This window comes from Watersipora subatra, chromosome 5 (assembly GCF_963576615.1).
Source record: "Watersipora subatra chromosome 5, tzWatSuba1.1, whole genome shotgun sequence".
NCBI classification, from domain to species: domain Eukaryota; kingdom Metazoa; phylum Bryozoa; class Gymnolaemata; order Cheilostomatida; family Watersiporidae; genus Watersipora; species Watersipora subatra.
This window is the reverse complement of record NC_088712.1, coordinates 15,905,364-15,930,215: the sequence shown is the minus strand read 5'-3', so window position 1 is coordinate 15,930,215 and position 24,852 is coordinate 15,905,364. Positions and strand designations below refer to the sequence as shown.

The 24,852-nt window shown below is 35.9% G+C and overlaps 1 protein-coding gene and 2 long non-coding RNA genes across 4 annotated transcripts; all 3 read right to left on the bottom strand.

Annotated features, from left to right (window-relative positions):
* Positions 1 to 653: 653 nt before the first annotated feature.
* Positions 654 to 10,268, bottom strand: LOC137397142 (uncharacterized). The gene is made up of 8 exons (XM_068083430.1): positions 10,220 to 10,268; positions 9,846 to 10,019; positions 9,211 to 9,598; positions 8,679 to 8,940; positions 8,233 to 8,429; positions 7,761 to 7,850; positions 7,485 to 7,643; positions 654 to 766 (listed from the first exon to the last, which is right to left on the bottom strand). Exons 2-8 carry the CDS (start codon positions 9,930 to 9,932, stop codon positions 654 to 656), a joined length of 1,296 nt encoding a protein of 431 aa, XP_067939531.1. The 5' UTR covers positions 9,933 to 10,019; positions 10,220 to 10,268.
* A 17-nt stretch (positions 10,269 to 10,285) lies between these two features.
* Positions 10,286 to 11,751, bottom strand: LOC137396587 (uncharacterized). The gene is made up of 4 exons (XR_010978582.1): positions 11,665 to 11,751; positions 10,845 to 11,009; positions 10,486 to 10,525; positions 10,286 to 10,377 (listed from the first exon to the last, which is right to left on the bottom strand). It is a non-coding gene; the product is annotated as an uncharacterized lncRNA (long non-coding RNA).
* A 5,974-nt stretch (positions 11,752 to 17,725) lies between these two features.
* On the bottom strand, positions 17,726 to 22,171 carry LOC137396740 (uncharacterized). Of its 2 annotated transcripts, XR_010978603.1 has the most exons (4): positions 22,067 to 22,171; positions 20,404 to 20,564; positions 19,370 to 19,504; positions 17,726 to 17,957 (listed from the first exon to the last, which is right to left on the bottom strand). It is a non-coding gene; the product is annotated as an uncharacterized lncRNA (long non-coding RNA). The 2 variants fall into 2 exon arrangements; XR_010978602.1 differs by lacking the exon at positions 22,067 to 22,171 and having other exon boundaries at positions 20,404 to 20,971.
* Positions 22,172 to 24,852: the final 2,681 nt, after the last annotated feature.

Below are 24,852 nucleotides of genomic sequence, written 5' to 3'. Positions count from 1 at the left end.
CCATTAACACCCTGCGTATACCCAAACTATTCCCACTTCGCAGAGAATAGTGCATTTTACCCTAACTTCAACTTTCTCGCAAAAAATTATCTTCTTCTATTCAATAATGTGAATTGCAAGAAAATTACATACTCATAGTTTTCAATAGACCGCAAAACAGTAAACCAGCTGGTAATAAGTGTTATAGCATTTTAGAGTTGGAAATTTCACACCACTAACATAGAGTGCAGCTATTGATAATTGGTGGAATTGTCCTCTCTCGCTATTGCTACTAATTTAGCTAGTGTGGATCGTTCATTTTAACTTAATTTCACAATTAAAATCTCATTTTTCATTTTATCGACAATGGCTCGGAAAATATGCAATTGTGATAATCGACAAGTCGGCAGTGCAGTGCAGACCAGGACCATTGTGACTTCACCAGCCCATGTATCTTTTTTTCTTTGAAGCATCGTAAACCCGCTTCAATTCTTTTGAAACAATGTGAACAACAGGCATACTGCTCTGCATTAAGATGTCCTAAGATTTTTGAGCCTATCTACTAGTAGAACTAATGTGAAAGTGCAATTATCTCTCGATTAGTGGCGATCATTAGTGGACCTACGTATTCTGCAAAAAGGATGGCTTGCTCCAAAGGTTTGCCATCTACAGAACTAAGTTTTATAGTTGTGCTCACCTGAGAGTGAAATTTTTTTGGCGTATGAGGAGTTCTTCTTGTAGTCTATTTCTGACATCAACTTGACACAACCGAGAACGCGTCTACTGTCTGAAAATACAAATAATATGTTGATTTAATTGACTTATTTAGCCTATGCTACACTTTCACCACACAAGTCTTATTAACCATCAAACTGCCGGATACATTCTATAAAGTGGGTTAATTCAAAGTGCAGAGTAGATGTAGATATTATATTATAAATACTGCCCTGCTACCGCTACCGACATGCCAAGATAACTTCTGGTATATCTCTATTTCCTTGTTATGATTACCATGCTGATCCGAACACACGGGGTTGGGAATCCAAGCGGTGACCTGTCATATCATGAACAAAATTTCCATAACTGGCGTCAATTGATATATTTACAGGCAACGAAAATGCGGCCTCCTTGCACAGAATTGGAGGTTCAATATTATCTACCCTTGTAAAAAGGGGTAAGATACAAGAATATCTAATAAAAATTAAGTTTTTTTTAAAGTTTTTAATCACAACTAGGATATTGCAATGGGAGTGGTCTGCCTAACCAAAGATATTGTTATTTTTAATTTTAAAATATGTCATGAAAATTCATACCGGTATGCCATTTATTGCATTTATCACTAGCAAAGTAAATGTAAGAATTACCAACAATAATGACCCATGCTCATGATTGGATTGAAGAACATTGACTGCTGTGGAAATGTTTTTTTTTAATTTAAAAATATATATTTGATGTGAGTAAAGATAGCTCAGAGTTTTCATGCAACTCTCATTGAATCGTGAGCGTCATTGAGTACTATGATATTACAATAACGATTGATAAGCCTCAAAGTCAAATCCTAATATAAAGCTAAAATAAAGCTATGTCTTCCCAAACCACAGTTAGAAGCTCAAGTCGTTTCAGTTACATAAAAATATCAATGTAGGCCTAAAGATAATAAATCTATGTTCTTGAGTTAAAAAAAATAGGATTATCTAAGCGCTTACTGTCGGCATCACAGGTTTTCTGTTGGTATCCTTGATCCTCCACTTAGCTTATCTGCCACACATTTCCTGGCGAAATCTGAAAAAATATCACGTCTCATACAATGTGGCTTTAACTAGTATACATATAGTACAGGGTAAATCTCATCGGAACTTCAAGTGAACACTGTGTTTTTTCATGTTCTTCAGAAAGATAGAAAATTTTTAGTCATTATTCGTTTGGAAACAGCAAATAATTCTAAACGGTTGTCGCAGAGCATCTTAGAGAGGGTTATTATATTTGTGCAGTTTGGCGTTGGATTGGATGTTGACAGCTTTTTGCCACTAAGGCTAAATTTATTGCATAGCTTTCTCAACAAAATATTTAAATTATAAAAATCATAAAATTATAATAATAAAGCGGTGCTGTTCACAAACTAAGAGACGCAATGGTATATAGCTTTATCCTTAGTGAAATCAACCTGCATAGAAATTTGTATAATACTGAAAGTATCAAGGAGTTGTCAGCACAACCACATTACTTTCTAGCTTGTAAGATCCAAATGGAGCCAAAACTGACGGTGGCAAGTCAGTCTGGTGAAAACACATTACATATTGCAGCCTTATATCTCTGATGTTGGCATGCGATATTTTTTCTGATACTGTCAGCACCGCAACATTCCCATATTCTCAATGGCAATCAGCTGTCGGCTTACCTACCCAAACTGCAACACTGTTGGTAATGCAAGTCATTTGGAATTAATTAGCCTGGACAAAAATATCGAGTGGTAAATTTAGGAGGTACTCCTAACTGCTTGCTCCAAAAATAGCTAGGTAACTCTGTTTAGAGGGATATAATATGGTTTATAATATAAATAATTAATAACAGAATTGCTATCCCATGAAGAATAACCGGTTAACTGCAACGGGCGTGTAGGCTAACACAAAAGGTTTGTCAAAGTTTTTTGGATCCATCATACCTCCTAGCCTACACTGTGTTGCTTATTCAATAGTACAGACACCTATAATCTTACTGGCCCTGACTATTGGTGTAAAACAAGCTAATACGTTTGTTAAGAAGGGACAAGTCATACCGTTACAAATAGACCCTTTCGCTCTTCGGCTCCATTGACTCTTTAGGGTTCTTGTAAAACTCTGTAGGCTTACGATGTCATAGACAGGTGTTATTTGCCCATTGATCATAAATTTGCTCTCTGATGGTTCACTGAAGAAGTTATAAAACCTGTATTTTTGATGTCTCAAGATTATTTAGCCTTTATTACAGCCGCAGGGGAAAGCAGTTCAGATTAGATTTTTAAAATTACTTAATATTTGGATTTTGGAGTATTACTTTTTAGAAAAATGTTATTTGAATTTCGGTTATATACAGCAGTTGCAGAGATTATTGAAGGCCATTAAATAAAAAGAAAAAATAAGGTGTTTTGGTATAATAAAATAAATTTTAGTGAGACACGATTAGCCAAAAGTGGAGGGTTTTAATGGTCGCCAAGTCTGATTTTTAATTTTCTCTTTGGAATGACGATGTTTAAAGAACACTCCTTCTGACATCAAACTGGCTTTTACCGATGAAAATTTTAATGCTTCTTTGACAATCAACCACTTTCAAAGTGAGTTATTCGCGTCGTCGGGTATTCGAGAACTTCTGAGATTTAACTTTATTTGACGCCAAGGTTGGCTTTATGAACGAAGCTTTCTTAATGGATTTTATATAATGAAATGGTTTGGTGCCGTTTTGCTGAATAACAGTGGTCTGAGGAGATTTCAACTCATAGATCCCACCAAGGCTTATATTAACCAACTCATAATCCTTTTATGGCCAAGCTAGGGTAACAATAGATATAATAACAGTTGAGGGAAATCATAAACTCACAAATGGCTGGGAAACTGTGGGAAACGCACATTGAATGAATGACCTTACAGTGTCAGTAAAGATATTGTCAACGAAATAGGAATGAGCGCCAACCATAGGTGCCAAGTAACCGTGATTTGAAAAAGTGAGGTTTTTAGCTTTTTTGGATTTAAACGACTGAGGTTCATACCCTACACCCTGTAAAACTTTGAATGTGTGTCTAAGGACTTCTCTCATGCCCTCTTTCTGATAGTGTATGACACTCTGTTAATATTATTGAATAAAAAAATAGCTAATCGCGTGTGGAGAGGAAAATTTACCCAAAATATCAGAAATATCCTTCTCAAAAAGGGAGACTTGGCAGCTATGGCGCCAACCAAAGTCCAAAACTGAGTAACCAAAGTTGGGATAGATTATAATCATTAAAACTGCTCCCAACACTTTTCCCGTAATATAAAAAAGCTGCTATGTGGATTACCAATTGGCATAATTTAGAATTAGATGCATGATTAGGACTATTAATTAGTGGTTTAATCCCGCCTCATAATGAGCCTCATATTCTCTTCGATGCAAGATTGTAGAGCAGCTTCCTTGATGAGTCTACGGAGATTCGTTGAGGAAACGAGCAAAGTGATGGGTGCGACAAATTTCATTTTTCGCTTTTCATTCCTCACCATCCACTTTGAGGAAAATTCTAAAGTAATATTTTGTCGAAACAATTATTAATAGCAAAAAGCTGTTTACATAATGCCCCACTTGATTATTGGGAAATATTTTTGTATTTTTCACGGTAGCCTTCATAAAAGCACTGAGACTGGAGTAGGTCTATTAGACTTTGAGCTTTCGGAGAGCCATTTGTGGTTATCAGTAAAATGTGTCTACCAATTGGTAAATTGACTATAATTACATGCGTAATCAGACCTATTAAAAAATAAAATTCAAGTAAAGCATAAATAGGCTACTTAGTTTTTGTGTAACCTGTGAAATTTAAACCTTTGCTCGAACTTCAAGGTGCTGGGTTAGCCTCTCAAACAAAACGGTGCAGCATTGGCATGCACAACTGATGTCACAACTTTCAAAGTTATTTTATTCAATTAAAAATCCTATTCATAAGTCTTCATTCAAAGGATTATTTTAATTGTCCTAAGCTAAGGTAGAGCTCTATACCTCCATCTCTTCTATTATACTAGCCATATTGAGTGGCAACAAAATTTAGAGTGAGTAATAGGATTATCATTATGGCTAACCTGGCACCACATTTAAAGTGAGTTATTTATGAGTTATTTGCGTTGTCGGGTATTCGAGAACTTCTGAGACATAACTTTATTTGAAGCCAAGGTTGGAGTTATTGACGAAGCTTTCTTAAAGGCGAGAGACATGGAAAGTATTTCGGCACGGTTTTGCTGAATAAATGGTCCACAAAACACTTAGCCTGTATTAACCAACTAATAATTTGTTTATGGCCTAGCTAGGTTAACAATAGATATAATAATAACAGTTGAGAGAAATTATAAACTCTCCAATGGCTGTAGTTTAAGTGACATAAACTGTTGGCAGTTGGCTGTAGTGGCATTCCATTGGGTGGTTGGTTGATAATGGAATGCCACTACCACCAAGTGCCAACAGTTTATGTCACTTAAAGTTAAACTACAATGACTTAGCCTGGGTAGGCTCTTCTGTTGAAGAGCCTACCCAGGCTAACAATGACTGGGAAACATATTGAATAGGATTTTGAGTTAGCTAAAAAGCCGCTAGTCTGTAAGGCATTGCTTTGCTGGAAAAGATATTTTCAACCAAATAGTAGTTGATGAATGTCATCCAAAAACGACTTAAATTTAAATAATCAAGATTGGAATACATCAGTGATAAATATAATTATAACCAGTGTTAGAAACAGATTTACTTTTTTGGGGAAACACTGCGAGGCGGAGGGGTACACGTCAAACACTGTGGGAAAATCCACTTCGACACGCGTACAAAAAAGCTCAAATTACAATTTTTACAAGAATTTTTCAGCAAAATAATGAACTGTACATGTATATCAATAAAAATAGATAGAAAACATCACTGTATGATCCAGATCTCTTTGTCGTAAAATGTTTTGTGAAAGATCTAATAGCAACAAAAAGGAACAACACAAATAACTGATTACAAATCAGGGCCAGGGAATGCACCTATGCCGAGTTTATCTCCTTTGAAAATATCTCGGGGTATTGATGTTGCTGTGTATTGCTGTGTATTGCCTCATGCCTAACCCTGCTGATTAAACTATTAACCACTCAGTCATAACCCTTTCTAAAGGTATATATAAAAGACCATAAAATTATGTTAAACCAAAACAGTTCAATCTTGGTCATAGAATTTCCTTCACTCACAGCAGCCGCTGCTGACATTTTCCATTGCGGACATTTTCTACATAGCTTTGACACAATCGCAATATAGCTAGACCATCGGCTATTTCTTAGATACCTTTTAGGCCATGGGTCATAATACAAAAAGTATCATTCAAATATGGACAAGAAGTCGCCCATGAAAATAGGAATCTAAAGCAGGCTGTGCTGTGAATCAACCATCAGGTCGTAATCGACTACTCTATATGATGGGTTGTTATTAGCACAGCAGTACGGATGATGGAAAAGTCACACAGCTAGGGTGTTAGTAGGATAGGCTATAGTATGAAGCAAACTTGATTTGTTGACAGTGAATACAATAAGTTGCACAGAAGGGGTGGGTGGGGGGGGAGAAAAATAAAAATGACTCATTTCGAATCGCTTGGTTGTGAAGTGAGAGTGTGTGATTTCACAATGGGCCAGAATGTTCACTAAGTCGGCATAAATACTTGTGACATGGGTATCCCACAGAAAGGGGTCTTACCCATTATCTACGAAATGACCATGCAAATTTTAGCCACACCACAGCCCAATTTAAAGAACCTTTCTTAAAATCTTCAATCCTCTGCTAATATAAAACAACTGCGGCCCGCTACAGCAGAGTAAGTGTACCGAATTTGATTCAGGATGTTTAGAAAAAAAGAGCGCCAAAAGTTTTGTGAACTCAATAGCAAGCTGAAAAGTAAAGGGCAAAATGTATTTTAGAGGGCATTAGGCAACATTGGCTAAGACCTAAGGGAGAAATATGCCTTGCCCTTGCCTTGCCTACTAAACAAAGAGGGTTCCTTTGTTCTCCCACAATGGGAATTTTGGAACTTATTGTGTTCATTGTTAGAAATTCAAATACCCTGTCCTGTTATGAGGTGCACACACTACATTCAGCCTACTTGCACTGCCCAATCATGTACCCTAGATAGTTACTTTTAAAGATGCCTCAAGATTGTTAAAACAGGGTCTGAAAATATGTAGTGTTTGAGCTGGTCTTTTGTTAGATCTTTTGTGGTCAGTATTTTTCGCTTCAACATGTTTCCTCAAGCATGGTGAGAGCGTCTTTCTTTGACAATAAGTATCAGAATGGGGTAGGCATACAAGTTTTCCGTACGTTGAACTGAACCTTTCAACATAGAAACATGAAAATCTCTGGGAAGTAAAGTGAATGACAAGGTCAATATAATATATTTCAAGCTGAACCAAAACCTAGACAATACTCTCATGCCCACTAGGTAAAATAAAAATATAAAGCTACGACATCTGGCTTTAAAACAGTAGGCCTCCCTACCAGAATCGACGGAAATTAATTACAAAAGATTTTTATAACACTAATCAAAATGTATAAAAACTTAAAAGCATTCAACAAGACAATTTACCACAGCTCAAAGTATTATCCGTCTCTACAGGAATAGGGGCGCTCAAAACCGGATCATACGGTATCAACAAATTCAGGATCAAAAAAATACCTTGGCTGAATATAACAAGCGGGTTGAAATGGCGGCAGTTTATATACATATAATGGATGGTGGTGGGGTAGACTAGATACCAGCCGCCAAACAAAATTTCCGGTACATTGCAATTTGTGAGCGAAGAGCCGAGCTTCAAACAATTCTGCTTTATATTCTTCTAGTAGAAAGGCTGTAATATAGTCATTGTTAGCCACTATTTGCAGAATTACTCCATAGGTATCGCTAGCTAGACGAAAGGCGTCCCCAATGCTATATCTAAAACCTACAAAGCAAGACAGTGTAGAATAATCTTTGTGTTTTGAAGATTTGTTTATAAATAAGTGATTGAATAACAATAACAGTTCAATAGAGCTTACTTACAGCGTATCCCATTACTTACCAGATATTGTGATGGTGTTGCAGCATTGTGTGCAATCTCCCAAACTCTCCTGGATGTGCTCAGGTGGTTCAGGACTGTCTTCAGCGGTGCCTATCAAGAAAAAATTATCTTACTCAAAGCCTGTTCGATAAGTTAGAGCAGAAATTAGCCATAGCATTTAACAACAGCTATCTGTCTCAGGTGACAAAAACCAAGTGGATGATTCCTCAGAACACGTTACTGTAAAGCAGCGATTTCAAAACTCGATGCATGAGAACTATCAGGAAAGCCTATGACTACTGCACATGGTGACCGAAAAGCCAGTACTCCGATAGAGGAGTACTCTGATAACAAAATGACTCCAAAGTCTTCAGACAATACCTCAAAAGAGTACCCCAATTTCTAGAAATGTTCAGTAAACTAACATATTTCCATGCACGCACCAACTCCGTTACTCGAACACTATTGAGATATCAGCCACTGCAATACTTACGTGCGCCCTTGGTTTTGGCATTGTTGTGATGCAATACGCCATGCACATTGGCATCTGCCCAATCATGGCAAAACTCGAGTTGGTGTCTGTTACTTAGACTTAGCGGCACATTCTTAAAGTTTCTCATGCGTAATGATTTGAAGAACGCATGTTTAGCCTCCATCCTTAAGCACCAGGTTCCTCTTGGAAGACCAAATCTGGTAAACAGTTACATAAAGTTACATGAAGTTTAAAGTTTTTATGTGACAACTGATAATTACATAGTAAAATAATGCTTGAGATTGAGACATACTTTTAAAAAAAACATCACTGTAAAGTGGGATGCTGAACCAACCGACATACCGCAGCCAGCGGACCGCTTGCCATTAAATTGGAATGACATGAATCATGCTATATATATTTATACTGGCCTGATAAAATTATAGAGTTTTTGCCTGAGAACTCACTTCACTATGTAGTAGGGGATGTGTACCAAGTAATGCATCTTGGGAGTAATGGTGTGAGCTCCATATACGGTCACCCAGGTTTCTAGGTATAATTTTATTAGCGTTGCGGCGGTTGTAATCTGGTCTTTGTTGAACGAATATGCCAACAGAACGGAGGTAATTTCAACCATCATCAACAGCAGTCTGTATTCTGGAATCTCTTCAATATTGTGGCCAGCCAGTATTAAAGGTAGAAGAAAGCCCAAACAGATAGTTTGAGTTGCTGAAAAAAGAGTTATAGATTAGATCTACAAAAAGCATAAGTTGCGTGAAAAGGAAAAATATATCAAAATTTGAAAAACTATTTTACCTTATTTCTTACACGAAGCAACAAACATAATAGGACTTTAAAAAAATGCTAAAATATTGTAGTGGTTTAGATTGGGAAAGTCGCTCCACAAATCACCAGTTTAGAATTTAGATCATTAGCATTCCTCATTGACTGTCGAAATCAAACAAAAACGTATTCAACTGCAGTAGGCTGAATACGAACCAGATTGACCAATTTTTCCGGTGTCTAGTCCATTGAAGCAAGATCTTTCCAAGCTACTGGGTGCATTTTTCTTGTCGTCTCCTCTGTATGGAAAGTTTTTGATGTGTTCATTCAATGACGATATAGAAATTATTCGGTTTTCCAGTAGCCTAGATACGAACCCCTTTATGGCATAAGGAAGAGTTCCTTCGCACACAATATGCATAATGTCAACAGGAATGCATTGGCAAACATCAAATCCATCGATCTTATCTAATATGGATAGCGAGTTGATTCCGTATCGCTTTGAGTATTCTACACGCTGCCGAGCAGGCATCTCTGGACCGAGAAGGAGACAGTGGCGACGGTGACTCTCTATGTCTCTCAGTCTAAACTCCGTGTGGTTAAACTGTAGCATGTTTAAAAGCAATAGAAAGCAATACAAAGTTTCGCATCACACTGACGAAAAGAACTAGAAATTCAGAAACTTAGCAACCACACACTAGTAGCGACGTGCGACAGCATTAACATAATCCCTGATTCAGCGCACGGAATAGCTTCTATTCAAGATAAAAGTCTTATGATAAGTGCATAACTAAAAAAGTTAACACAACAAGCACACTTCTGCAATAAACTGTATACCATAACACACAAACCTGTTGGATAATCTCTTGTGAGCTACCATAACACGTCCGACATTTCATGGCTGCCCCTCCCACTCCTTCTTTAAACCCTGCTACCATATTGGCTGCTGGAGTGTCGCCAATAAAAAAAAGCAAAGATCCTTTATAGATGTCCTTTCCGTCCCGATTCACAACTTCAATACCATCCTGAATAAAAGACATAGAATCTTTACTGTTTTATCCTTTTCAAACAATGGAATAAAATACATTTTCGATCATAGACTTTTCATAAAGAAACTCTTTCACTAGCCAGAAAAGAGGTCAAATAACTTGAAGTTTAGATTCATTGCCAGACTCTAGCTCCGGTTTTCAAAGCTAACCTATTACTATAAGAATATTATGATTACCTTCTTGAGTACATTAATTTCCTCGGCAAACTTTAGAAGGATAGCTTGGACTCCATATTCTTTAACGTCAGCAGAGTATGCCACAGCAAACAGGTGTATGAATTTCAATTGGGATCTGTGCTGAGGCGGGACATTCAGTAACGTCCAATAGAAAAGAGCTAACCATGAAAAACACAACAGTGTGAGATATGCTGTTTAAAAAAAAACAAATATTGTAAAACCACGAAATTCTGTTCCTGAAAACATGCAGCAAAATTCCACTTTACCTATCTTGTGCTTTTTTCTTTTGGAGCCAATTGGATTCACCTAGAAAAATATGACGATTATCAAAAGAATATGACCTCAAACCAACGCATGTGATAAGGATCAACAAAAATGAAAACTATTGAGTATTTGAAAAGCCATGTACGACGGTCAGTGATGGGACCTGAACATCTGCATGTTGACACAACCGAAACATAAATGGTAAATTTATTTATAGGCCTACGCAGAATTATGCCCAATTCTTCTGTGTTAGATGAGCACTTAAATTTGAGAAGGCAGTAGTCGCCAATAAGTTTTGTGTAGCATAGTTGAAGGGCTTTATGATCCTTAAATCAACACACTTTTATTTGAGCTGACATACCACTTCAATATCATCATAATAGGCTGCTACCATTATCTTTTGCCCGTCAGCAAAAAAGTCAGAATTCTGTGCATAATCAGCATCTATGCAGTCTTTGATTGCCCCATCTGGAGAGAATATTGGAAACTGTACTACATTCCGGATTTCTGGACTATCTAACATTATCTGCAAACAGATGAATGAATACATGAGAACATAGACTAAAGCTTTTTTGCATAATTTTGAAAGCAAAATGTTGGTTGTACTTTTAGCATTTAGTTAGGTTCCATGAGGTGATGATAGTTGGTCGACAATGTTGTGTTTCTAGTCAAAGATGACTCAATTTCCTCATGGAACCCTATTGTGTGATGTTTATATTTGTCTGATAAATTAGAGCAACTCTTCAGGGTGACAAGTGCTTTATTGTTCATTGCTATATTGTTGATGGGAACAGCTAAGGCGCTCTTTGTTTACATAATCATTAGCAAATTAGGTTTACAAATGGTCTGAAATAAAGATATGTTCAGTACAATGGGAACATGGCCAAGCCAATTAGCAAAATAAGTCACTATAAATAAACTCACTAACTGTAGACCAACTATCAACCTAGGGAACCTAACTTGTTACACTAACTTAGCTGTGTCACTGAAAAAAATTTAAAGAGCTAATCCTGAAAAAATTACTTGTCCATAGCCAGTTCACTAACGGTAATTAGCAGGAATCAATTCTTATTGAAATCGCAGAACTATGACAAGCGCAGCACATTTGACAACCTTTTTCATATATTTTCTCTCAGAAGTTATCTTGCATGTTTGCAGTTATTAAGCGCACAAGTATTTACCTGGAGAGTTGATAGTACGGATACATAGTAAAATGGTCTTCTAGCGGTGTTGTTGTAGCGAATTGGAGTCGATTCCTACAAGCCACAACACGACATTTAGGTTAGGATACAATTAATTGGTTGGTGTACACTTTAAGGAAAATTCAAACGAAAGAGGCTTATTTCCAAACAGGCTTTTATCATATCTTTATTTCTCTAAACACCCCAATGGTTCCAAGGCAAGTGATCTAATGTGAATATTGTCAATTGACTGCAATTCAGGGGCGTATTTGACAGGGCACGAGTTACGAGTTTTCGTGAGTGAAAATTTCACTAGTGGGTCAAATAACCAAAACTCATTAGTGAGATCATGTATTATTGCATAACATAACAGTACCTCTTTGTATTGCCTTAACATGATTAAATCTAGTAAAGATCACAAAGGAGATTATGAGATAACATGTTGCTGTCATTGAGCCAATCGACATTAGTTAGTTTTGTTTAAATCTCTAGCGCCATCATAATACACTGACATATAGATATATAGTATATAGGTATTGGGAGCTAAAATAATATAAAATCGTCAAAAGTTAAAAGCGAGTACATATACAACTACAAATCTGTTTTGTATGGTTAAAAACTTGATATAAAATCTAGTTTTTGACCATACGAAATACATTTGTAGTTTTATACGTACTCGCTTTTAACTTTTGACTGTTTTATATTATATATTATGTTCGAATTTTGGTTATTTGTGGACTCAGTAGAATCTTGCAAAACGCTCTGAAATGCTGTAAATGTTCACCATTTTAGAAAAAAATTTTCCGGGTGTGACCCCCGGACCCCCCACTGGAAGGGCGCTCGGGCGCCCCTCCCGGACCCTCTCCGCCAGCGCGCTCCCTCAGCCGCTGCGCGGCCTCAATCATTCAGGATAACTAGTGGGTCAAATATATTTTTTAATATGCCCCAGGACTGCATTGACTTTTTATATTACATATTTGCTATCACTCCGTGACAGGGGCTATATTCAGCAATTTTCAACACACTAGTTTGAAAAGATTGATCAAGAATGAGCCCTTATTCTCACTATTTTGCCATAATTAATATATATTATGGCATAAATATCATGCTAATTTTTAAATTCACTGCATAGATAACCCTTTATTACTATGATTATGATTCACAGTCACAGCATTGTTCTTTTGTTTACATTACAATTATCACACTAGAGATTTCAACACGAAAACTCGTAACTCATGGATGCTAATATACGTCCATGGACTCTGTGACACTAAAGCATTAACTAAAATGAAACACTGAGTGATCGTAATCTTTTAAAAACTCCCAAGAGTTAACGCAAGAAGAATTATAGGCCTATATTATACTCTTTAGTTTAAAAATATTAAGGATTTGATCAGCATCTTTTCCGAATTTGCTTTGTATTCTTAGATTATAGGCAGCAAACAGCTAGATAATTTTTTTGATTCAGTGTGTCAACTAAAATTTGACTTTTTTTAGTACAAACACATTAACCCTCTCACCCCTGATGCCAACTATTTCGGGAGAAGTTGTTCACACTTGGGCCTGAAGCCAACACTTTCGGGACACTTTCTGAGTAACTTTATTGATACTCCTTTTGTGTTTATCGTTTTTTATAGATTTATTTCGAAAGATAACAGTCTGAGGATTGTTTTGATACCAGAAATGTGGTTGGATAAAAGCATTTTACTAGGCAAATCCTGTGATAGATTTCAAACTTCAACTCTTGAGGTCGCCATATTGAATGCGTTTGCCGAAAGACAACGGCTAAATCTTACAATCTAACGTAATAATTAGTTCAGGTGAAGAATTTAGCAGTGACAGTGATCTACAACAACACTATGACCGTTTATTAGTAGCACAAAGTGGGTTTCAATTGCACAACGTCAAAATTACTAAATTGTTTTAACTTTTAAATTTTTCGAAGAAAAAAATTTTATTTGACAAATCTTTTCACAATTTTAGTTGATAAAAACGATACATTATATTAGTTTTGTACTCCAGTTGTTTGCATCTCGTGTTTATTATCATAACTGCAATAAATGTTGTCTTTATAGAATGTAAATATGATATATAGCCTTATATACCAATTGATTGAACAATGGAACGGAAACTACATTATGCCGTAATATTGCGTATAGGCTCATAATTTCAGTTCTATTGGTTAGAACTCCAAATTTTTTTTTGCAACTTGATGATAACACCTTTTCTTGTCATCCTAATATGTTACTGAAGTGTTATCAACCAAAAAGCTGACTGGTAGTAGCAGCCAAACTTTGACTTTTCGATTTCCAAAAAATGTATCGATTTGAATATTATCAATAACATCCTATATAGATTAACCTAATGTGTATATATTAGTATCAAAATGTAGCTAAGAATGTTACCAACAAGTTACAAAAAACTATTTTCATTTATCTTGAACGCAGCTTTATTTATGCTCAATCTAACACACCTCACTTTATTAAATATTGAGTGTGAAAATTTCCAGATAAGAGTGACATCTTCAAAGACGCTAGCTATACCGAAGATAAGGATTGCTACGTGAGTTTTTTTTATAATCGTGAATAGGTCTACTTACTACCGGGCATGTAGCCTACTGTCCTGCAGATTCATTTAGCAATACTTGGCATTGGCGTGCAGCTTTCCACAATTTATTATACAGAAACTTACATCATATCCGTTATCCATCAAGGGTTATTTCGTGTATGTAGAAATTTTCTAAGCATTTGACCCTCTCAGGGAGGGAGAGAGATACCTAATGCTTGTTAAATACCTGTCGGAGTTGTCTACTCTGTCATTTATTTTCATGCATTCACTATGAATGTTAATATGGGCTATTGAGTGATATTTTCATATTTATTATGAGAAGTGTAATAAGTGATCCAGAAAATGTAAGCCCTTCCGTTGATATTTATGCAACTGAAACTGAAATGATTGAGCTTCTAATTGTTGTTTGGGGAGGCATAGCTTCATTTCAGCTTTATATTAGGAATGAAGGGTTAGCTTTATTTTTTTACTATCATAGTAAACGCTATGAGCCAGTGTAATCTAGCGTTGATTTGCATAACCACCATTGCAAGAGTCCAAAGCTGGGTAAACTTTAAATTTGTTTCAAGATGATTGGAAAATATTCTGTCTGATGGACTAGAACTGAGCAACTCTCTCTGGTTTTCATGCTAGCTAATCTATACACATATGATATTTTTATACTCCCTTTTTAGTTTTGTAATCATACTATTTTTTTGCGCATCTATAGTTTATCAGGATCTACATTCTTTGCTTGTAGAAGGTTTTCAAAAGACAGTTATCTTGCAGCGTAAGAAACAAAAGAAGCTACTATGCGAAAAAACAAAAACTCGATCAAGAACCTGCTGCTTCGGTCACCGGGTTCGTATTTTACTTGTTAATTCTCCTCTTTATTGTTGACGTCATAAAAATAATTTAAAATTTACCGTTTGAGATGAATAGTCAATCAGAATCGCAATTTATATTGACGTCTTAGGTTTTGATGATAAGCATTATAATATTGTATGTTTATGTATGTTATAAGCATTATAATATGTTTTTTATGTATGTTATGCTTTTGATCTTTGTTTGAAGTGAATCATTGTAATCTATTATCCGCACATCCCCCTCCCTTTGCAAGGACAAATAGACATCTCAATGTTTCATAAGATTTCTACTCATATAACTCATAAAAATGCGACAAACACTTTGTCTTCTGTAGCCATAATTTTCATCTTTTAATTTCTTACAGGGATATAGTGGTGAGGGCAGAGGCACTAGTGGTTTCTCCGAGCAAGGAAAAGAGGAATTTGCGGGTTCAAAATCTTGACACAATTCCACAGGTAAGGTAGCATAGTTTACTCAATAAGAGTATCAGGGGCTAGCGGTAGATAAAAATTTGTGATCCTCATTGTCTGCGTTGGAGTTACCCCCACTATAAAATAAGATCGAAGTAGCCGCTTATAGTGGGTGCAACTCCAACGCAGACAATGAGGATCACAAATTTGATCTAGGCTAGTGGTACTAATTTATAACCAACATCTTGTGTTGCTTTCAGTAGATCTCTTAGGTGTGTGCAGCTTGCTTTATTGTGTTTTTAAAATATATGAGGGAGTCTTGATTATGCAACAGCCTTTCGAGCGCCTTTTGTTTCATCCGCTAAATGTTTCAAGTAATTTTTGTTGTGGTATTACCATTCTTGTTATACATCATTGTTGCTAATGATCGGGCTCCACTTTGTCGCCGCCAAAATCGCTTCTAAATTAAAGATTTGCTTATATTTCTAATGGCAGCCCAACTAACAATTTTACGTTCCCAGAACGTTCCAGGGATGTTCCGAAAAGTCCCAGAAACGTTACATCGTAACGTTGTCACAAGATTATTTGTAGACACATTTTCAACGTTCCAGCAACGTTGTGGGAAAAACATTGCTGGAACGTAACTCTTAAAACGTTCCATCAATGTTGTGGGAATTACTTTGCTGGAACGTATTTCCCATAATGTCCCTACAACGTTGTGGGAAATACGTTGCTGGGACATATTTCCCACAACGTCCCAGCAACGTTGTGGGAATTACGTTGCTGGAATGTTAGCAAATGATCCCGCATAACATTCCCACAATATTGGGAGAACATTACGTAATATTCCACGAACATTTCTTCCATAATATTGTCTCAAGGCTATTAGCTAACGTCCCAGGAAGGTTACGTATAGAACATTGGTGGGACATTGATGCGTAGGGATTTTCCATCTTTATTATACAATATTCCTAGCCACTGCGCATCGCTTTCCTTGCCGCAGTAATCTCGTTGAGCTAAAACGAAATATAATTATGAGGGCATACAAGTTAAGGGGCACTGGCTTCGCTCTACTAACGAAATGATTTACATACGCGTCGGCTCGCCAGACGACACGTAGCGTTAAACAATCGGTGGATAGACTATCACCATCCATCTGACGCAACATGTACATGTGGCGAACTGGTCAGTTGCGATGTGCTCACACTATTGGGTTTTACTTTGACCCGTTTAACGTTTGGTCGGAGCCAAATGGACCCTAGTCATTTTTGCGATATGTCTAATGAAGTGCGAAAATTGAAATTTGTAGTGACATTTCATTTACATAAATCATTCAAATTTATTATTATTCTTTTTTCATTATTTTGTTTGTTTTTATATATGTAATAAAAAATCTATAACATTTTTAATTTGCTTCATTTTAAATAATTTTTTGTTATGAAAGGGGGACAACTTCCAAAAAATGAATCATGCGTTTTTGTACCATTCTAGCTAGAACGTTAGAGGAAAAGGTTTGCTATCGTTATTATAACGTTATTACAAAACATTGTTATCGAATGTCCCAGCAAAGTTACAGGATTGCTACTTTGAAATGTCTGGGTATAAACATTCACATAATATTGTCTTCTAATATATTCGGAACAGTATGGCATTTCACCATTATGGAACATTCAGCAGATGATCTGGTGCAAAATTCCTGCGACATGGGGAGAATGTTACGGAACATTCCACAAGCATGCCTTTCATGATGTTGCCTCAAAGATATTAGCTAACATCTTAGGAACGTTTTCGTGGAGAACATTAGTGGGGTGTAACTGTGTAGACAATTTCTTACATTTTGATGTTTCACAGAATGTTCCTCTAATGAATTGCGTACAATGTTACTATAATGTACCGCGCATAACCGTCGACAATATTCTTTCCTTAAGCTATACAACATTCCACCAACATTACGTCTCCGAAGCAACCTAAATTTTCTATAATGTGCCATGCTTAACCTTCACACAACATCTCTTCTCAAGGCTGCCGGACATTCAACAAATATTGCACCTTAGATATATACGAAGACTTTTACTAGATTATTCTTAAAATAATCTTTGTGAGCATCTCAATAGTTAGGGCATGGTTCCGAAGCTGTATATTTTGGTACAAACAGTTGCATGATATAATAACAAAAAATAATATGAAACACGATAAAAATACAGCTATAAAATGACTAAACTATATATATTGTCATCATCAAAACATGGCAGAAAAATACCACAACCTTTACACCAGAATAAATTATATATCAATGATACACAGAGACAAACAAGCAAAGCTATGATCATATTTGTGAATAATGCTACAGTCCACCAAATGCATTACCACATTAGACTAAAGTTTTTCCAGCTCGTCCGTCCTTGGATTGTGGTGGCGAAGGCTGTTCTTTCATCCAACAATTCAGATTACAGTACAATCCTTTAAGCCCTGAAATGTGAAGAAGCATTTATATTAGCAGATGAGAACTGCTAAAAAGTACAGAATACAAACAAAGCAAATATGAGTATAAACTAAATATGGCAACAACCTGTTAACAATGTAATTATGAACATCGAGGTTGATCTGCCACATCACAGTGTCACTTGCTAGATACATGAAATAGTACCAGCAATACTTTTCTTTTCACTATTTGTGGGCACTCTATAATAAGGTAATATTGTCCACTCATTCAAGTTTTTGGAATCGCGATTCCTCATAATAGGCACAGGTGGATACAAGAGTGCACAACCACCATATTTTCAAAATCATCCTAATCAGCTTTTTATTTAATGGCTTCATAACTGAGCTTCCTATAAGGCTGCAACTTCATATTGGCATATTATGAAAAATGCACAAGCATATCATATTTAGGGTTGCGCTAATAGTAAGTTTCTTCAGAAGCAACTAATGTCCTAGTCGCATTGTTCTTATGCTGAATTATCATTTTAATAATTTGAAATTTAAAAAAGAGTTGTTGTAGAATAGCAATGCGGTAAATTAATTAGTAAATCTCATGTAGCAAAAAACACGAACTTGGACATATCCATTAAAAAATAATAACAAACTGTAAGCTAACAACTCCGCATTAGTCGAGTTATTCACTTGGAGTAAACCTTTCTGATGAGACGCTATATGTGCAAACAGCTATATACGCAGGTAAATGAGAAGCACTGCTAATGCTATTGCAGATTGTTCCAAAGCTTTAAGAAACGCCGTGCAGATATTTAATGAAAAATTAAACGATAAGATTTTGTAAGTTTTAGTTGATCTAGAAGTATGCGAGCAGCTTGCCTTTTCAATTTCCTTTATAAGCTTGTTTGAATTAGCGCGTACACTCTTTTAAAAATACATAGTCAATCGGTTATTGTTGCCTCTTACATTATTGTCAAATTCTTCAATCATACCTATCTTATATCACAATCAAATAGCTGAAAATCATGTCATAAAAAGAGAAAAAGAAATTACATCGCACTACTAGCTCTAAGTTGACATTTTGGTGAAAGGCAGCACGATTCTCAACCTAACATGCTTATCACAAGTTATACATGATCTAACACAATGCAAACTTTCAAGAGTTGCTTTCTTAATTATGTACACGTGCACACAACTCTTAGATTTCAATATTTTCTCTGCTTAAAATTCTGATGTGCTAGGTAGTTAGTGTTGAAATGTGCTTCCAATCTGCCAAAAAAATCTACGTTTTGTACTACAGCATTTCTAAATTTGAAACTAATTTTTCCAACTTTCAATAACAAAAATCACAGTTAAAGGGAGAGTAACTATAGATCTATCGTGAATTCAAGAGTACAAGTCGAGATCTGAAGTTTGGTTCGAAAATCCTGGTTTTGACATGTACATACCGTGACCTCTTCCATGGCCCAAATCTTTTATTCGCTAATAGTTCAATCGAGATCAGAGGCGGGCAATGCGTAGCTGAAGAAATGGCATTCAAAACACCATCAGTAAGGACGCCTTTTTTGGCGCTGTCGGGAATACTACAATTAACAAAAGCCTGAGAGTAGCATGTTATAGTGAAGATCACAGAGAACAAAAAACAAGCACTTAACCAACGTACTGGTTCACCTCAATACAAGAACAAAACCGCTACCTCGGATAATAGGTATTCAACAGAGTAGCAATGCCGCAAGACAGATTTCTGTCAGAAATCGTGATTCATGTACAAGAAAAAGGTGTGAATGCCCAATAGCGGATGTGTCAAATGGATTACTGAAGTGTGGCCTTGTAGGCAGATACTACAAAAACCAACATCAAATTCAAAACATATCACGTAATTCCAGAAGAGAATCCTAGTGATGACATTTCGAATGGTGAATAATGGGGACCTGGTGTTCCAATCAGCTCACATTGAGTAGGATTACTGGTATTTCACTATTTTATAAATAAATTCCTATATCTGATATCACGTAATTTTGATTTGCAACGGTTTTTTGAAGTTGAATTTTACTAGAAATCGTGCCATGAATTACATTACCGTCGTATTTTTGTGCAGACACCGCAGCAATACTATTTAAATTCATGAAAGAAACGAAGTCACTGTTGGGATTCAAACACAAATGCTCTATGGTAACATCTTCCAGCGCAGCGAGCTGGAAGCTTGTAGGTGTAGCATAAATACACACTGGTCAGTGCGCAAGGCAACATTGCAGTAGAAGGACTGGTCTTATGTACTGAATATTATATGGTATGTTTATCGAATTTGATATGGTTGTCACGACGTTATGGGCTTAGGGCACAAATAAACAAACTTTCCATGTAGCTGAATTAAAGCATATTGATAACATATTAGTAAGCCTACAACATGTATAATAAAAACACAGACATGGAAAATTTGCAATAGTGATGGAAAAATGCAAGAAATATGTCTAGATCTCACCTGTCCCACAGTTATTGATACCGATTCAATTGGTTATGGAGAATTTACTGTTGAGCCGAACCGGTGTATGGTTGGCAAATTGACCATAGTAGTGGTGATTGACTAGATAGCGATTAGACGATTAGTTGCAAGGATAATGGCCAGATCTTGTGAGATTCATTCTAAAAAATCGCAAACAAACTACATTAGAGATCTTGCAAACAACAAATCGATAAACTATCTATATGGTAAGAATCTAATGGTTATGGACTTGGACTGAGATTGAACCGATAACCTTGTAGTTGCAAACCCTAAATCTGGCCACTAAAAACTGCTGGTTGGTCACTACTAATATTGCTCAACATTTTCCAACTGAATAACAAGTTTAGTAGCTCAGTGACTAACAAACATGTCTTTACTCATTTGATATATGCGTATAGATCTTCATCTTTATGAAATTTTGGAGACAAAAATAATGGCAAAGAAAGATTTCTTCAAATTAAGTTTAGGAAATGGCGTTCAAACTTGTATCAGAGTTTGTCACATCAGAGTTGTCTTCTCTATTTTATGGCAGTCAAAAACTATTAATGATTCACTATTACTCCGTTTGTACACAACACACAGTCACTCGCAATGAGATTTATTATCAACAATGCCTCTGAAGTAGGTAATGAAATCAAAAGATAATGCTACTACTCAGTAACATGCTTTACACATTTTTCTACGCATATATGGCTTCAAAGCCATTTCAATTCTATTAGCAAAAGCTCGCTCAACCAGCAAAAGTGTTTTTATCAGTTATTAAGACATTCGATAACGGTAAACAGTCCCAACATCGACAAGTCCGAACCTAGACAAGTCCCAATCTCGACAGAGGTTGGTCCGAATCTAGACAAAGGTTGGTCCGAACATCGACAAAAGCTGATGCAGTTTTACAATAATTTAATCTTCAAGAAATGATAAATGTCTTTTTGCAGTTATATCCTCACGTCAAGAAATAACAATCAAAGCTACTCACTGAAGTTTAGATTTCAAATAAAACATTTTGCTAGCTTAACAGTCAACCATATTTATGATTGTTACTTGTTTTAGCATTCGTTCTATATTTAGGTTGGGCAAAATATTGTTAGGTCTACAAAAGCTGGAGAGTGCTGCATCAAATGGATCACAAGATATTTTTGCACAAATAAATCTTTTACATATAAATCGATCATTTATTATGAAAATAGTAGATGGTAAAATAGTAAAACTGCTGTCGAGATTGGACCAACCGTTGTCGATATTCAAACTCGTCGAGTTTCAAACCAGTCGAGGTTCACACTATAAACCTCGATAACATCGCTGTGATACGTGAAAAAAATAATATTAAAAGTTGTACTTCTCTTAAAGCACAGAGGTACAGTTAAAGAACGAAAGCAATATGTAACCCTTTTAGTGCCATAGGCCTACTATTTTTAATGAATTCCTGTTTACAGAAGCGTGACATTTTAAAGACAAATTATATCCATTCTATGACTCGCAAATGCTTTTCAAGCTGTTTTCCAACGTCAAACGCATCCAAAAACGATAATCCACTGCAGTTTACCACCATGGAGTGCAATTATTTATAAACACAGTCTTTAACACTCGGTTTTATTTACGGAGAAAAACTTGAATTTGTACCAATGCAAAAAACTTTACTCACCTGCAATAACGATCGCAAAGAGCGTCAATATCATTTATTATTATATTGTGAATTTTATTGCAAGTATTGCAGATGAGTTAAGCATCGTTAAATCATTAATTAAACTACAGCAACCGGAAAAATAAATCAGTATGGCGGATATTTCCTCCTCCTAGTTTTGCCGTGTCCGATATTTTCAGGCATAATACGATGTAAATGCATACCTTCGAAATCTTTCGAAGGAGTACGATGCGGATTTTTAGCTTTCCCACGCATCAAACTTCATAAATTTTAAAAAGTTATAACTAAATTCTATGTATATGCCCACAAACAATCTCGGTTGATATTTTGGTTCATTATACAGTAATACAAAAAAGCGTTTAATCTCTTTGTAAAGATTTAATAGACGTAAACTGACAAAACGTCGTAAAACCACGGTTATGGAAGAGCAAGCGAGTCATACTTAACGCCGAATACCTGTTGGAGATTCCGACAAGTTGGTGATTTTTTCTGAAACTACCGATGTGATTACCGCTGCCTATACTCATGATGTTGTGTTAAAACTGCTAAAAGAGTTCTGAATAAATATCGCCGAGTGATTTATTCACTACTAATGGACGTGATTTGACGCTATTTGGTAAGAAATCTCAAATTGTTGATCAGTTACAAAACTGCCTTACACAAAGCCACTGCACACTCGCAGACCTGCGAAAATGGTGCCCGAAGGGTTGAAATCAACTTGATATCGAATAATGAATACCATATTTGTCTTGTGGTGACTGATTTAACTCATGCACTACTATAAGCCCCTCTGTGGGGCTTACAGACAATTTAAATCAGACGTAAGCCCCTCACTGGAGCTTTTTTATATTATGTGGTTTGGTTCTCTTGTTGTAGCTACAAGTGAATGGATTCAAATTTTCTTGGTTCAAATGCTTAGTATGGAGACTATTGTAGTGTGTGCTCATGTGAAACTGACAGTAAAAGATTCTTATAAGTATTATATATATAGCATTTGAATTCATTTCATGTGAAACTTTAACTGCGGATGATTCCCAACATCTATAAGCACAAAAGCTCTGAAACGCGCTCGTAGAGAGCTTACGAATTTCATCGCATCTGACGAAGACTTGCCTTGTTTGGCTGGACCCATTTTGTGAGCAGCTGTTTGAATGGTTTTTGTTGATGCAAATTAATTATGTTCAACCTAAAATGAATTACGTAGTGAATAAGTTGAAGACTCTTTTATGAGAAAGAGATTTTGAGGTGACTTTTTTGTGAGCAGTACATCATGTTTATGTTACAAAACTATTTATTGTACTGACTGAAAAGAAAAACGAAGTTGCAAGTTGTCAGTCAAGACTCAATAATCATTTTTTATTTACAGCATGAAACTTTGTTGAGTCCAAAAATAATCCATCATACAACAAGCAAAGCAACCTTTTCACTTCTAACATTCCTTGCAAAAATCATAATTTTCAGTGATTTGTCTGCTAATATGTTACACAATTCTAAGAAAATTTATCTTTGCCAAAATTATTTAAGCATTGCCAAGTGGAAGTAACTTTATGCGGATCCATGGTCTATTCTAGCAAATACATGTAGACTAATTATTATGACATGACCATGTAGTAACTGTAATTTTTAATTTCTGTAATTTATCTAATTGTGATTTTTACAATTTGATATAAATGAGATAATCTCTCTTCGAGTTAAATTCAACAACAAGATTGCATAAAGGTTTGGAAATTTTTTTGAAGGTGCATCCCCCTTTTTCTTATTTTGTAAAGAGCAAATCTGACAATACAACAATCATTTCAACGGGTATGTGAACTGACTGTTTGATATAGCCGCGTAATTGCCTTTAAGCTGTATAAATCATCTATGTGAGAATTTTCTGCAAGTTGACAGGCTCGGTTACGATGGTTGTTTCTTGTGTCATTACTGACCAATGCCCCAGATGGGCGCAAACTATTTTGTAATTGCAAAAGGAAGATTTGTTTAGTAAATTGACAATGTCATATAAGCAAGCTAATAACAATAACTGAACACTTCATTGTTTTGTTAATTATTTGTAATATCTACTGTGACAAGCAACAACAAAAACTGAGCCAAAGGTTTCAAAAGAACAGTGAATATCACACTGTATTATTTAACACTGTTTACGAAAACCTACAATAGGTGTTCTCGTCATTTCATGAACAAAAAATAAGATTGTTATATATGACCTATTGTTAAAGGTTGACTTGCAACAAAATTCACATTACAGTTATTTGATATCAAAAGATTCACCATGTCTTATTCTGTTGTGTTGTAGGTGCAAATTATATGGGAATGTGATTAAAAGCTTTTAAAAGCTATAAAAACCAACAGTTAATCGCAGCCACATGAGACCGCCGTAGTTTGAATTCTCTTTCCAAAGCGGCTCAAATGGGACGTAGTTGTTACAGGATGGTTTCTGTTTACACTTTCATGCAATTACCTCATTCGTCGAAATATTTTCACAAATATATTTCACACATTCAATAAAACCAGGTCTATTGTTCTTAGGCGTCTATTTTATCGTCATTGTAATGCAGTCACTTTTAGCTCTGATATATTATAACTTACCGTAAAAAGTCGTTAAACTTACTATCCTTAGTTCGAAGGCGTACATATCATTGTCTGATAATCATAACGAGCCTGTTGGTCACATGTGATATTCGAAAATTGCTGCAAAAATTATTTGCGAAGTATTGGGTCACATGATCAGATTACGACTTGACGATTAGATCAAGCCAAAACAAAATTGAAAGTAGCGCGCATCT